This window comes from Moschus berezovskii, chromosome 27 (genome assembly GCF_049115385.1).
Source record: "Moschus berezovskii isolate FMDL1 chromosome 27, NW_MosBer_1.0, whole genome shotgun sequence".
Lineage (NCBI taxonomy): Eukaryota > Metazoa > Chordata > Mammalia > Artiodactyla > Moschidae > Moschus > Moschus berezovskii.
Window position 1 is genome coordinate 28,094,498 of NC_142486.1, and position 12,106 is coordinate 28,106,603.

The 12,106-nt window shown below is 44.6% G+C and overlaps 1 protein-coding gene across 4 annotated transcripts in view; it reads left to right on the forward strand.

Moving 5' to 3' along the window:
* Positions 1 to 12,106, forward strand: part of MYH11 (myosin heavy chain 11) — a 126,396-nt gene that overhangs the window by 70,158 nt on the left and 44,132 nt on the right. For all 4 annotated transcript variants that reach the window (XM_055409549.2, XM_055409550.2, XM_055409547.2 and 1 more), the window contains one exon: positions 2,634 to 2,777. In XM_055409549.2, the coding sequence (XP_055265524.1) occupies positions 2,634 to 2,777 (144 nt within the window). The remainder of the gene's footprint in view (positions 1 to 2,633; positions 2,778 to 12,106) is intronic.

Below are 12,106 nucleotides of genomic sequence, written 5' to 3' on the forward strand. Positions count from 1 at the left end.
GGGCATAGCTGTATTACAGTAGAATTTTACTTACAAAAATAGGAATATGCACTGTGCTGTAGTTTGCTGCTTTCTGTTGTAGGAAAAACATTTTTCACATAGAAACACTATACTGTATGCCAGACTCCAGTAGGAAATTATAGAATATGTTCTAGGCATGCAGAATAATTAATCTTTACTAACTTAAAAGAATATATAAAATTCTGAAAATAGAAATATACCTGTCAATATAGGTACATAGTATGCTCTACATTATAGTAATAAGTTTAAATCCTAAGTTTTAGGAGAACAGTACAAGTTTTGCGTCCCATCAGTTTTGTGACCTGGGGTCAGTTATTTTGCTTAGAAAATTTCCAAAAGTATGCATGGACTGCTACCTTTGCTGTGATGAGGTGTATTGCAATATTCCACCACTAGAGGGAGCAGCGTTCATGATTTGATCTTGATACTTGGCATCTGGAGCAATTTTAGATAAAAGTGGGGAGTGGAATGGATGTTACACAGTGGCAAATAGGTAAACTAGCCATTACAGCACAGATGCTGTGGGTTGGCCCAGAGAGAAATGTTTATATTTTTCTTCCATCTCTGTGCCACCAAAGTCAACAGCCTGGTTGTTTGGAAACGGGTTCAGGTTTTGTGCTCTGCCTCCAGTCTTCCAGAAATTGAGCAGGGATAAGGCTAACTAAAATTCTTAGGAACCACTTGTATACTTGATGATAGGTTTGGGAAGAGGTTAGGGTTTTAGAGAGAACTGAATATTTTAAAAAATATCCTCAGTCTGGATAATGAAATCTTGGCAAAGACTCAGATCCTTGTGACTTTAATCAGCATTTCAGTTAATCCAAAGGCTTGAGTTAACTGGCATCTTGGGTCAATTTAACCTCGACTTTATCAAGTAGCTTCCAAGTGACTTGACCCATGAAAGACCTTCACTTAAAAAGTAAAGCATCTGAATTCCCTCCAAAAGTATAATCAAATCCAGCCTAATTACCAATTGATCTGGAAGAGGGCACTTGATATATTGGAGTTTGTCATAAAAGCAAATGGTGTAAGAAAAAAAGAAAATAAATTATAAATTTGAGGGAGAAAGGGGTTAATAACAACAAAGGAATGTAACTACATAATGCAGCTTTATAGAGAAAAATATTTAATAAATGTCATAAACAGAGAGTTGGCAAGTGTTTTTACTAAAGGGCCAAATAGTCCATATAGGTTTTGAGAATTGCATGGTTTTTATTGCAGTTATTCAACTCTGGCTCCCATTGTAGCATGAAATGGGGGTGCCTGTGTTTCAATAAAACTTTGTTTGTAAAGACAACCAGCAGACTAGATATACCAACCCCTGATATAAGCTTTATCTATTATTACAGGGGCTTCCTAGGTGGCATTAGTGGTAAAGAACTCGCCTGCCCATGCAGGAAACATAAGAGACACGGGTTCAATCCCTGGGTCAGGAAGATCCCCTGGAGCAGGAAATAGCAACCCACTGCAGTACTCTTTCATGGAGAAGCCCATGGACAGAGAAGCTTGGAGAGCTACAGTCCATGGGGTCGCAAAGAGCTGGACATGACTGAAGAAACCTAGCACTCATTGATTGCTAGAAATAGTTTGAGAAGAGAGAGGATGTAAGAGAACTAAATCTTTTTCTATCATAGCAGGAAGTGTATGGTGGGCAGTATCTAACCCATATCCAGAAGTAGTCATTAATATAACATATAAGTATAGTATATAGTATGCCTATTATATAGAGAAATAGTGATAACTACCATGGAAAAAACAGTTAAAAGAGATAAAAAGCAGTAACTGTAGGTAACTACTATAGGTAGGAGTTGGATAAAGGATGGGACAAGCAATGGTGTTTTTATTATAAACCTTTTGATAGTAATTGATTTTTTTTCTCATAAAGTATTTGTTAAGTTTAACGTGTTTTATAAGGATAGGACAGAATCAACTACTACACAACACATGTAGAACAAAAATCACATCCAAAAAGATACAGTAAAATCATATATGGCTAGAGAATTATTTGATTATTAGAGAAGGAAAACTGGGGTGACTCAGGAACAAATGCTGATGAAGGTTGCAAAACAAGGGTGCCTTTCTCCTTCCTTGGGATGCTCGTGAAGTTCCTGTCAAATTCTATTTTACCAGTGATGACTAGAAGCTGCAAGTTGCATTTCTCAGGCTGTTAGTACCAACTTCATATCTGTAGCTCAGTCACTGATATTTAAAATCTGTGTGCAGGTTTAATTTTGATAAAAGTTTAATAAGTGGATGAATAAAGATTAACTTTTCAGACAGCTTTGTTCCTAAAGGCAGGATACCTTTGGGACACTGAGCTAAAGATGTCTCTTCCTCTGAGTAGATACCACCGTCCTGGCTAAGGAAGTGGGGCCAAGGCTGGATTTCAGTTGCCAGGCACCCTGGGGCAGTGCACAAGCTTCACCGCTGTATGAGGCGGGTGATGGCTAGTGATCGCTCCTATGCAATGAAACAGAGGGAAGCTTTGAACTGTCCAAATCTCGGGAAAGGGAAAGAAATTATGTTGGACCAGACCCTTTATCAGGTTCCTGTCTTCTGTTCAAGATGGAAGTGTCTTTCCTGACCACCGCCCCATCTTCCTCTCCTTCTAGATGACTTGCTTTTGGAAGGCTTCAACAACTACACATTCCTCTCCAATGGCTTCGTGCCCATCCCGGCCGCCCAGGATGATGAGATGTTCAACGAAACCGTGGAGGCCATGGCCATCATGGGGTTCACTGAGGAGGAGCAGCTGTGTAAGTCTTTTCACCCTGAGGAGGGCGCTGGCCAGGAGACCCCCTCTGGGTTCCTGCTCTGGGTACTGACCCCAGAAATGCTTTATCAGAAGTCCAGGCTCTTGTTCAACTTGTCCAAAAGAATTTGGGTGAAAAACATGAGGTACTAAGGGAAAAAAAAATGAACACACACGCACACACTGAGGCTCAGGAGCAAAGGGAGCAGCGAAGCAGTTCATTTAGCGCAGAATTGAAAGCTCCACACTCAACACAGAGTGTAGGTGTCCTCGCAAATGAGGGATGCCCTGCAGGGTTGTTTTTCTTTTTGATCCCCCTTTTATTTTTAGCCCTTTAAATAGGTGGGTCTTTCTGATTAAGGGTGGAATATTCATTGAGGGGAAGGTTGAAGTGTGTCCTGGATTGCATCCAGTAGCATCAGTCCCTGGTCTTGAGCATTTATCTCTTGAAGACACTGTACATGATTCTAAGAGCTGTATTCCCTTAAATTTTCCTTTACTAGTCAGGCTCCACACATAAAAGGTCATATAGGGTCATTGGCAACCCATGCACTTTTACTACATATGCTCCACTGTTTTCTTGGTCAGACTTTCTTTCTCATAGTTACAAAGTTTCTGTGCTAATGCCATTCCTCCATGAATCATGGCTTGATTAAGTGCGAAACAAAGGTGGCTTTGCCTTCCACCTGATGTCTGTGTATGAGGAGACCATTCTTGGGCCCAGCCCTGCCTTTCCTGCCTCAGTACCACTGGAATAAGTTAGGGACTTTTCTTTGGTTGGGACAGATTTCTGCTCTCTGAATTCCCCACTCAAAAAAAAAAAAAAGAAGGAAAAGAAGGAAAATTAATATTACTTTAGGTGGCTTTTTGCTGTCTTAGAAAAGTGGCTACATTAGGCCTCTCTTGACTACAACTGACCAAATTGGCTTAAGCAAAATGTAAAATGATTCATTCATGTAGCTGGAAAATTCAGGGATACTGGCTTTATGAACAGCAAATTCTTGGGACTCTAAGAATGTCTTTGGAACTTGGTATCTCAGTAACCTTGTCTTTAAGTAGGTGATAGTTTCTAGGCAACCAAATGGCTGTTGTGGCTCCAGCCCTTACATCCATTGGGTTTATGTCCAGCAGAAATGAGCGTAGTGGATTCCTTGCCTGAGTCCCTTAATGACGTCTCATTGCCTAGGTTGACGTGCATAATCCTGAACTACTCACAATGAGCCAGGGTTGTAGAAAGCTCTGTTATGTCCTTTATTATGGTCTCTATTCCATTCTTGAAGCTGGAGGTAGAGAGGTTATTGGCCTCATCAAGAACATGTCGGTGGAGGGGAGGGAAAGTAATTGTGGCAGCGGGTGTACTTGGATTCTTCCTGGAAAGGCAGTTCTGGCAATGGGTCAGTATTGATCAATATCATCATACCAATGACCAAGAAACACATTTGGTCCTCAGACTTGGAAAGCTCATAGAGACATTCTTGGTTTCCATACTGTGCGAGAAACACTTTTCCTTCTGAATTAGATGTACCTCAGTATTCAAGATTAATCTCTTTGGGAAACACCAGGACAAGATTGTGGAAATTTTCCCTTTCTTGACATGTTCGCACCCCCTTTGAAGCCCCAGAACAAGGGCTACAGTTGCCAAAATGCAGGGCAACTGCATTTTGCAGGACGGGCTGCTCCTCCAGAGATAACTTGAGGCTGAAAAATAGAAGATTCCATGAGTCAGGTAACAGATGGTGGGCCTTTGTGGCTTTTGGCTGGGATCCCACTTCAGAATCCAGTGCTAACAGCATCCCTTCCTGAATGACATCCCCTCCAAGAATGATTCATTTTATTTGAAACATGAGTTAATTTTACTTCTAATCTTTGCTTTTAGAAAAATACAACTGATGACTAAGTACTTGCTTTGGGCCAGGTATTTGGTAAATTTCCCTTTTTAAAAAACGTACCAAAAATATACCAGAATGTTCAGTTTTATGTACATAATAAAAACTTGGAACAAACTAAAATATTAACTGATAGAAGATTTATTCAATTATTGTTTGACCTTATGAAAGAAAACAGTGGGTCCTTTCAGACATTACCTTATGTGGAAATGCTTCTAATATATTTAAAGGGAAGACATCAGGGGACAAAACCATCTGCTAAGTGCTTTATGCACATTATTTAATATTGCAACAACCCTGAGAGATGACTGGTGTTACCACAGTTTGCAAATGAAGAAACTTAGGCACAGAGAAACAGACACACACAGCAAGTCTCTGATGGGGCCGGGACTCATTCTTGGGTGTCACGGAATCCCAAACCTCACTTTATGATTTGCTGTGCCCTGTTTTTGTATGTGGGAAGGTGGGTTTTGTTCTATAAATTAAAAAAAAGTCTATGTCAGAACCAAGGTATGGAAACCAAGGTTAGAAGGAACCCGGAATGTTCTACACTGTGGACTCCTTTCTTGGACGATAAGTGATGCAGAAACCCCTTCTCTAGTCCTCTTCAATCCGTCTGATTTTCAAAGAGAGGGGCAGTTTGGCATCTATGCAGTCTTCCGCCCCTCCCTGGCACCTGCTCATCACCTTTTTAACCTTGGAGAGCAGACCCCAGGTCAAGCACCCTGGGCAGGTGCCAGCCTCTTGCTAGCATTTGATAATATGATTTATTTTCTGTGTATTTATTTTAATTGTGGCCATCTGCTTATGGCAAGGAAAGCTGATTTTTCACTTAAGATTTACTAAAGTAAATCGTAGGAAAGAGAAGTGATTGTAAAGGAAAGTGCTGGGTATCAATAGAGTACTGGAGAAGGAAATGGCAACACACTCCAGTACTCTTATCTGGAGAACTCCATGGACAGAGGAGCCTGGCGGGCTACAGTCCATGGGGTCACAAAAGCCTGGGACACGACTGAGCAAATGAGCACACATGCAGACAACCTACCTAGTCATATTTGAAAATAAATAAATAAATAATAGAGTGGATGGTATGTCTACCGCGTGCTGTGTGTGTACTAAGCCACTTCAGTCCCGTTTGACTCTTTGAGACCCCATGCACTGTAGCCCTCCAGGCTCCTCTATCCATGGGATTCTCCAGGCAGGAATACTAGAGTGGGTTGCCATTTCCTCCTCCAGGGAATCTTCCCGACCCAGGGATCGAGCCCACGTCTCGTCCATCTCCTACAATGGGACTGTGGAAATCTACCCTCTGCATAAAAACATTCAGTCAGTGATGATATAGATGAAACCTGAAGTGGCATCAGTGGTAAATAACTGACACCTGGAAACAGGTCTCTGGGAGGATCTCGGGGCGGGCGCTGGAGTTAGCTGCTGCGAGTTCATGTCCTGGCTGGGTTATTAGCAGCTGTGTGAACTCCCAGCATCTAACTCCAGTGCCGCTGCCCCCAGATCCCCCCAGAGACTGTCTAGATCTGTTTCCAGGTGTCAGTCATTTACAACTGATGCCGCTTCAGGTTTCATCTATATCATCACTGATGGAATATTTTCCCACAAAGGGTAGATTTCCACAGTCCCAATGCAGGAAACATATGTCTCCACCTGCCTGCAGTGGCAGGTGGGTTCTTTACCACTAGTGCCACCTGGGAAGCCCTGGTATGCCTGTAGAGCAAGCATTAAGATGAGGGTGAGGACTTCCCTGGTGGTCCAGGGGCTAAGACTCCATGCTCCCAGTGCAGGGGGCCGGGGTTCGATCCCTGGTCCAGGAACTAAAGCCACATGCTGCAACTTAGAGTTTGCATACCACAACTCCAGATCCTGCATGCTGCAACAGAGATTGAAGATCCTGTGTGCCACAACTCAGGCCCGGACAGCCAAAATAAGTAATAAAAAATATATAAATATAATTTTAAAATTTAAAAGAAAAAGATGAGGGAGTTCAGGGACTTCTCTGGTGGTTCAGTGGCTAAGACTCCACACTCTCAATGCAGGGGGACGGAGTTTGATCCCCCGTCAAGGAACTAGTTCCCACATGCTGCAGCTAAAGAGTTTGCATGCTGCTTCTGCATGCCTCAGCTAAAGATCCTTCATGCCATAACAACAACAACAAAAAATCCAGCATGCCGAAATGAAGATTGAAGATCCCACATTCTGCAACTAAGACCCAGTACAGCCAAATAAGTAAATGAATTAAAATGAATAAGTATTTTTTAAAAAGATGAGAGTGGACAAATGACTGATGCCCATGGGGCATGGGCTTAGACCATTGTGTATACCAACCCTGATTATAAATCTAGGGCTGTTTCCAACTCTCCCCAAAAAGGTCAAAGGAAAATGGGGAGCTGAGGGTGCTGTCAGGCCTGAGCCCTGGAGCTGCGTGAGGGCCCAGGTGACCAGTCTCCTCTGGCTCCTGGACCTTAGCAAGAGAGAAGTACTTGCCCCCGGTTGCACAGAGAGCTAGCAGCAGTGTAAGACCATCATAATCATGATGACATCATAGCAACTACTGTTTATTGAGCACTGTCTGGGTTTAGGTGCTGTGTGTTGTGCTGTGTTAGTTGCTCAGTCATGTCCAACTCTTTGCAATCCCAAGGACTGCAGCTCACCGGGTTCCTCTGTCCATGGGGATTCTCCAGGCAAGAATACTGGAGTGGGTTGCCATGCCTTCCTCCAAGGGATCTTCCCAACCCAGGGATCGAACCCGGGTCTCCTGCATTGCAGGCAAATTCTTTACCAGCTGAACTACCAGGGAAGCCCCTGGGTTTAAGTACTATGCATTTAACCCTCATGACAGTCCTATGAAGTAAGTGTTCTTATGGCCTTCAGATGGTAAAGTGGGGGCCCAGAGAGGCTAATACCTGGCTCCAAGTCACACAGCTACTAATAACACAGCCAGGATGTGAACTCCCAGCAGCCAGCTCCAGCGTTTCAGCCCTCAGATCCTCCCTGAGGCTATCTAGGTCTCTTTTCATATGTCAGTCATTCACAATTGATGCCGCTTCTGGGTTCCACCTATATCATCATTGACTGATCGTTTTTATGCAGAGAGTAGATTTCCACAGTTCCATCCACTCTGGACTTTGTCCTAAACAACAATTTCTGTAAAATCACCAAGTGTGTGTCCTGGTTATACCATTTCAGATAAATTAGTAGAAGTCCCTAACTATTGAAATGTTTTAAAGGTTTCCTGCACGCTAAGTTGCTTCAGTCATGTCCAACTCTTTGCAACTCCATGGACTGTAGCCTGCCAGGCTCCTTGGTCCATGGGATTTCCCAGGCAAGGATACTGGAGGAGGTTTCCATTTCCTACTCCAAGGGATCTTCCCAACCCAGGGATCGAACGTCTCCTGCTTTGGCAGGTGGGTCACCCTCTGTACATACTGTGTGCAGGTGGCGCATCTGTTACATGTTGAGAAACCTGTTTCCTGCTTCTCAGTAGTACGGGTGGCATGTTAGTTTCCTGTCATTGTTGTAACAAATGATCCCCTGCTTGGTGGCTTAAAACAGCAGGAATGTATTCTCTCATGGTTCTAGAGGCCAGGAGTCTGAAACCAAGGTGTGGCCGGGGTGGGTTCCTTCCAGGGGTTCTGGGGGAGAATCCATCCCGGGTCAGTCTCCTGCCTTCTGTGGCTGCCAGCAGTCCTCGGCTTGTAGACGCATCACCCCAGTCTGCCTTCTTCATGTTTCTTCTGCTCTGTGTGACTCCTCTTCTTTCTGTTATCAGCTCACTTGTGATTGGATTTAGGGCCAGTTTAATTTAGTGTTAGTCTCCCAGTCATTTCCAACTCTTTGTGACCTTCCAGGCTCCTCTGTCCATGGGATTTCCCAGGCAAGAATACTGGAGTGGGTTGCCATCCCCTTCTCCAGGGATTGGGCTCAGGTCTCCTGCACTTAAGGCCCACCAGTTTAATCTAGGGACCTCTCAGGTGGTGCAGATGGTAAAGAATCCAGTTGCCAGTGCAGGAGACACAGGAGACTCGAGTTTGATCCCTAGGTCAGGACCATCCCCTGGAGGGAGAAATGACAACCCACTCCAGAATTCTTGCCTGGAGAATCCCATGGACAGAAGAGCTTGATGGGCTACAGTCCATGGGGTTGCAGAGAGTGGGGCATGACAGCATGCACACATGCGCACACACACACACACAGAGTTTAATCTAAGGTGATTTCATTAATTGCCTCTGCAGGGATCTTTTTTCAAATAAGGTTATATTTGCAGGTTCTGGATGGTCACTTTTTTGATGGCCACCAATCAACTGCTATTTAGCACCCACTGGGCCAGGTATGTGGCTTGCAGCATCTCTCCTGATATAAATTTTATGAAGCAGGTACTTCTGTTACTGTCTCCATTTTGCAGATGGGGAAACTGAGACTCTGCAAGATGAAGCTAGAATTTGAATTCAGGACATCCTAACACTAGAGTGCATGCTTTCAACCACTGCCCTAGACACCAGCCCTCGCCACCCTTACCATCTGGGCAACCCTGTCCACTTTGCTGCTTTGTTGTCCACCAGCTCTTATGACCTGGGAGTGGTGACTACTCTTTTGTCATTTTTGTGACCATGTTATCTACACAAGAAAGTGTAAACTGGCAGCACCTGAGTTCACAGAAGAGATTGACCTCCACATTAAAGTTGTTCATTTTATTATTTTTTTATTATTTATTTATTTTTAAATTTATTATTTATTTACTTGGCTGTGTTGGGTCTTAGTTGCAACAGGTAGGCTCTTAGTTACCGCATGCCAGCTCTCTAGTCGTGGCGCACAGGCTTAGTTGCCCCGTGTCATGTTGGATCTTAGCTCCCCAGCCAGGGATCGAACCCACGTCCTTTGCATTGCGAGGTAGATTCTTAACCTATGAACCACTAGGGAAGTCTCCAAGTTGTTAATTTTAAACTTGGGTAGATTTCACGTGAAAATCTGGGTTTCCCCGTCATCTTTGGAAAAAGCAGAAGTCTGGCAGCTCTGGGTTTGCCTCCCTTGTGGCCATGATTGGAGTCGCAGCTGTCACCTTTCATACAGGGTTGTGGCCCCCATGAGTCCCTGCAGTCCCCATCATTCTGCTTTTCTCATTTAGACCAGTGGTTCTCAACCAGGGGTGGGGGGGGGTTGGCCCCCAGGGGACAATTGGCAATGTCTGGAGACATTTTTGGTTGTCATAACTTGGGAAAGGGTAGACTACTGACAGAGGATGAGATGGCTAGAAAGCGTCACCAACTCAGTGGACATGAATTTGAGCAAACTCTGGGAGACAGTGAAGGACCGAGAAGCCTGACATGCTGCTGTCCGTGGGGTCGCAGAGTCAGACAGGACTTAGCGACTGAACACAGAAACAGCAGTACTGACATCTAGTGGTTAGACAGCAAGGATGCAGCTAAATACCCTGTAATGATGCATGGGACGCCCCCCACAATCAACTCTCTGGGCCCAAAATTCACTAGTGCCCGGGCTGAGAAACCCTGAGTTTCACTACTTATCATGCAGGCGTTTCAGCAGTCCCTCATTTAGACTTTCAGTTTAAGAACTGTGAGTATCGCACCTGATTGTTTATAGAGCTCCTTCATAGATGTTATTAAAGAAACTGCCTCAGCTGTTTCCTTTTGACAGAAACTTTGTTCACCTGAGAGGAAAGTTTCTCCAGTGGTGAGTGGGAGCATATTATGGGTGGGTGGTCTAGGCCTTTCTCCTCCTGAGCTGGGCCAGGGTCCCTAACGTGTGAGGACAGTTGTAGTAAAACTTTATCGCGACCCCATGGACTATACAGTCCATGGAATTCTCCAGGTCAGAATACTGGAGTAGGTAGCTGTTCCCTTCTCCAGGGGATCCTCCCAACCCAAGGATCAAACCCAGGTCTCCCGTATAGCAGATGGATTCTTTACCAGCTGAGCCACAAAGGAAGTCCAAGAACACTGGAGTGGGTGGCCTATCCCTTCTCCAGCGGGTCTTCCCAACCCAGTAATCAAACCAGGGTCTCCCGTTTTGCAGGCAGATTCTTTATCAACTGAGCTATCAGGGAAGCCCAAAAGGTCACAAAAGGTTCCAAAAAATCCCCCCAAGAAAGATTGTCATCCCTAATTTGGCCTGAGGAATCAGAGTAGGCTGGAATCTCTATGTTTTGTTCTTGGAAGAGTGATTTCTTCTTGGAAATCCTGGGTGATCTGCACCTCAGGTAATCTAAAGCCAAGTATTTGCATTGATCAGTCCTCCATCCATCCATCCATCCACCTATCCATCTCTTCATCGTCCATCCATCCATCTGTCCATCCATCCATCCCTCCATCCTCCATCTATCTATATTCATCAACCCATTAATTGATCTATCCATCTATTATCTATCCATTCATTGATCCATCCATCATCCATCTTCCTTCCATCCATCACTTCATTTTCCATCCATCCATCTACCCTCCCTCCCCCATATGTGTCCGGACCCTGGAGAAGGTTAGGGGAATATAAAGAAGATAGGACAGCCCCCTACTCTCCAGGAACTCATGGTCTTGGGAGGATTTCAGGCCCAGAAACCATTTGGACAGTGACATGGACTGAGTATGGGGTCGGAAGGCTTCCCGGGATCTGGCAACACACTGTTTTGTCTGGAGGTGCCTCGACGACCAGTGGAAAAGACTGCCCCTTCTTCATCCTAACATGAACGTTCACACACCCAGCCAGAGCATGCTAAGAAGCACAGGGTTTTGTTTTGTCTTTCAGTTCAGTTCAGTTCACTCGCTCAGTTGTGTCTGACTCTTTGCAACCCCATGAATCACAGCACGCCAGGCTTCCCTGTCCATCACCAACTCCCGGAGTTCACTCAAACTCATGTCCACAGAGTCGGTGATGCCATCCAGCCATCTCATTCTCTGCCGTCCCCTTCTCCTCCCGCCCCCAACCCCTGCCAGCATCAGACTCTTTTCTAGTGAGTCAACTCTTCTCATGAGGTGGCCAAAGCATTGGAGTTTCAGCTTCAGCATCAGTCCTTCCAATGAACACCCAGGATTGATCTCCTTTAGAATGGACTGGTTGGATCTCCTTGCTGTCCAAGGGACTCTCAAGAGTCTTCTCCAGCAACTTACATTTAGAAGATTGTGTATAAGTGTATATAGTTGATGAATTTTTACACACTGAACACACTTGCGTAACTGGTGCCTACTTTAACTAAGAGAGCACAACCACCAGCCCCCGTGGGGCTCCTCACGCTCCTTCTCCTAGCTTCCCCCGTCAAGGCTAACCACCGTCCTGACTTCTAACGGCATAGATGTGCCTGTTAAACGGATTTGTGTGACATGTTCTTGTTTGCATTTGAAGTCCTTCATTCAGCATTCATGTCTGTGAGATACAGCAGGGCTTTTTTATTTGTTTGTTTGTAGTTGCTAATCATTCAATCTCCTTGATG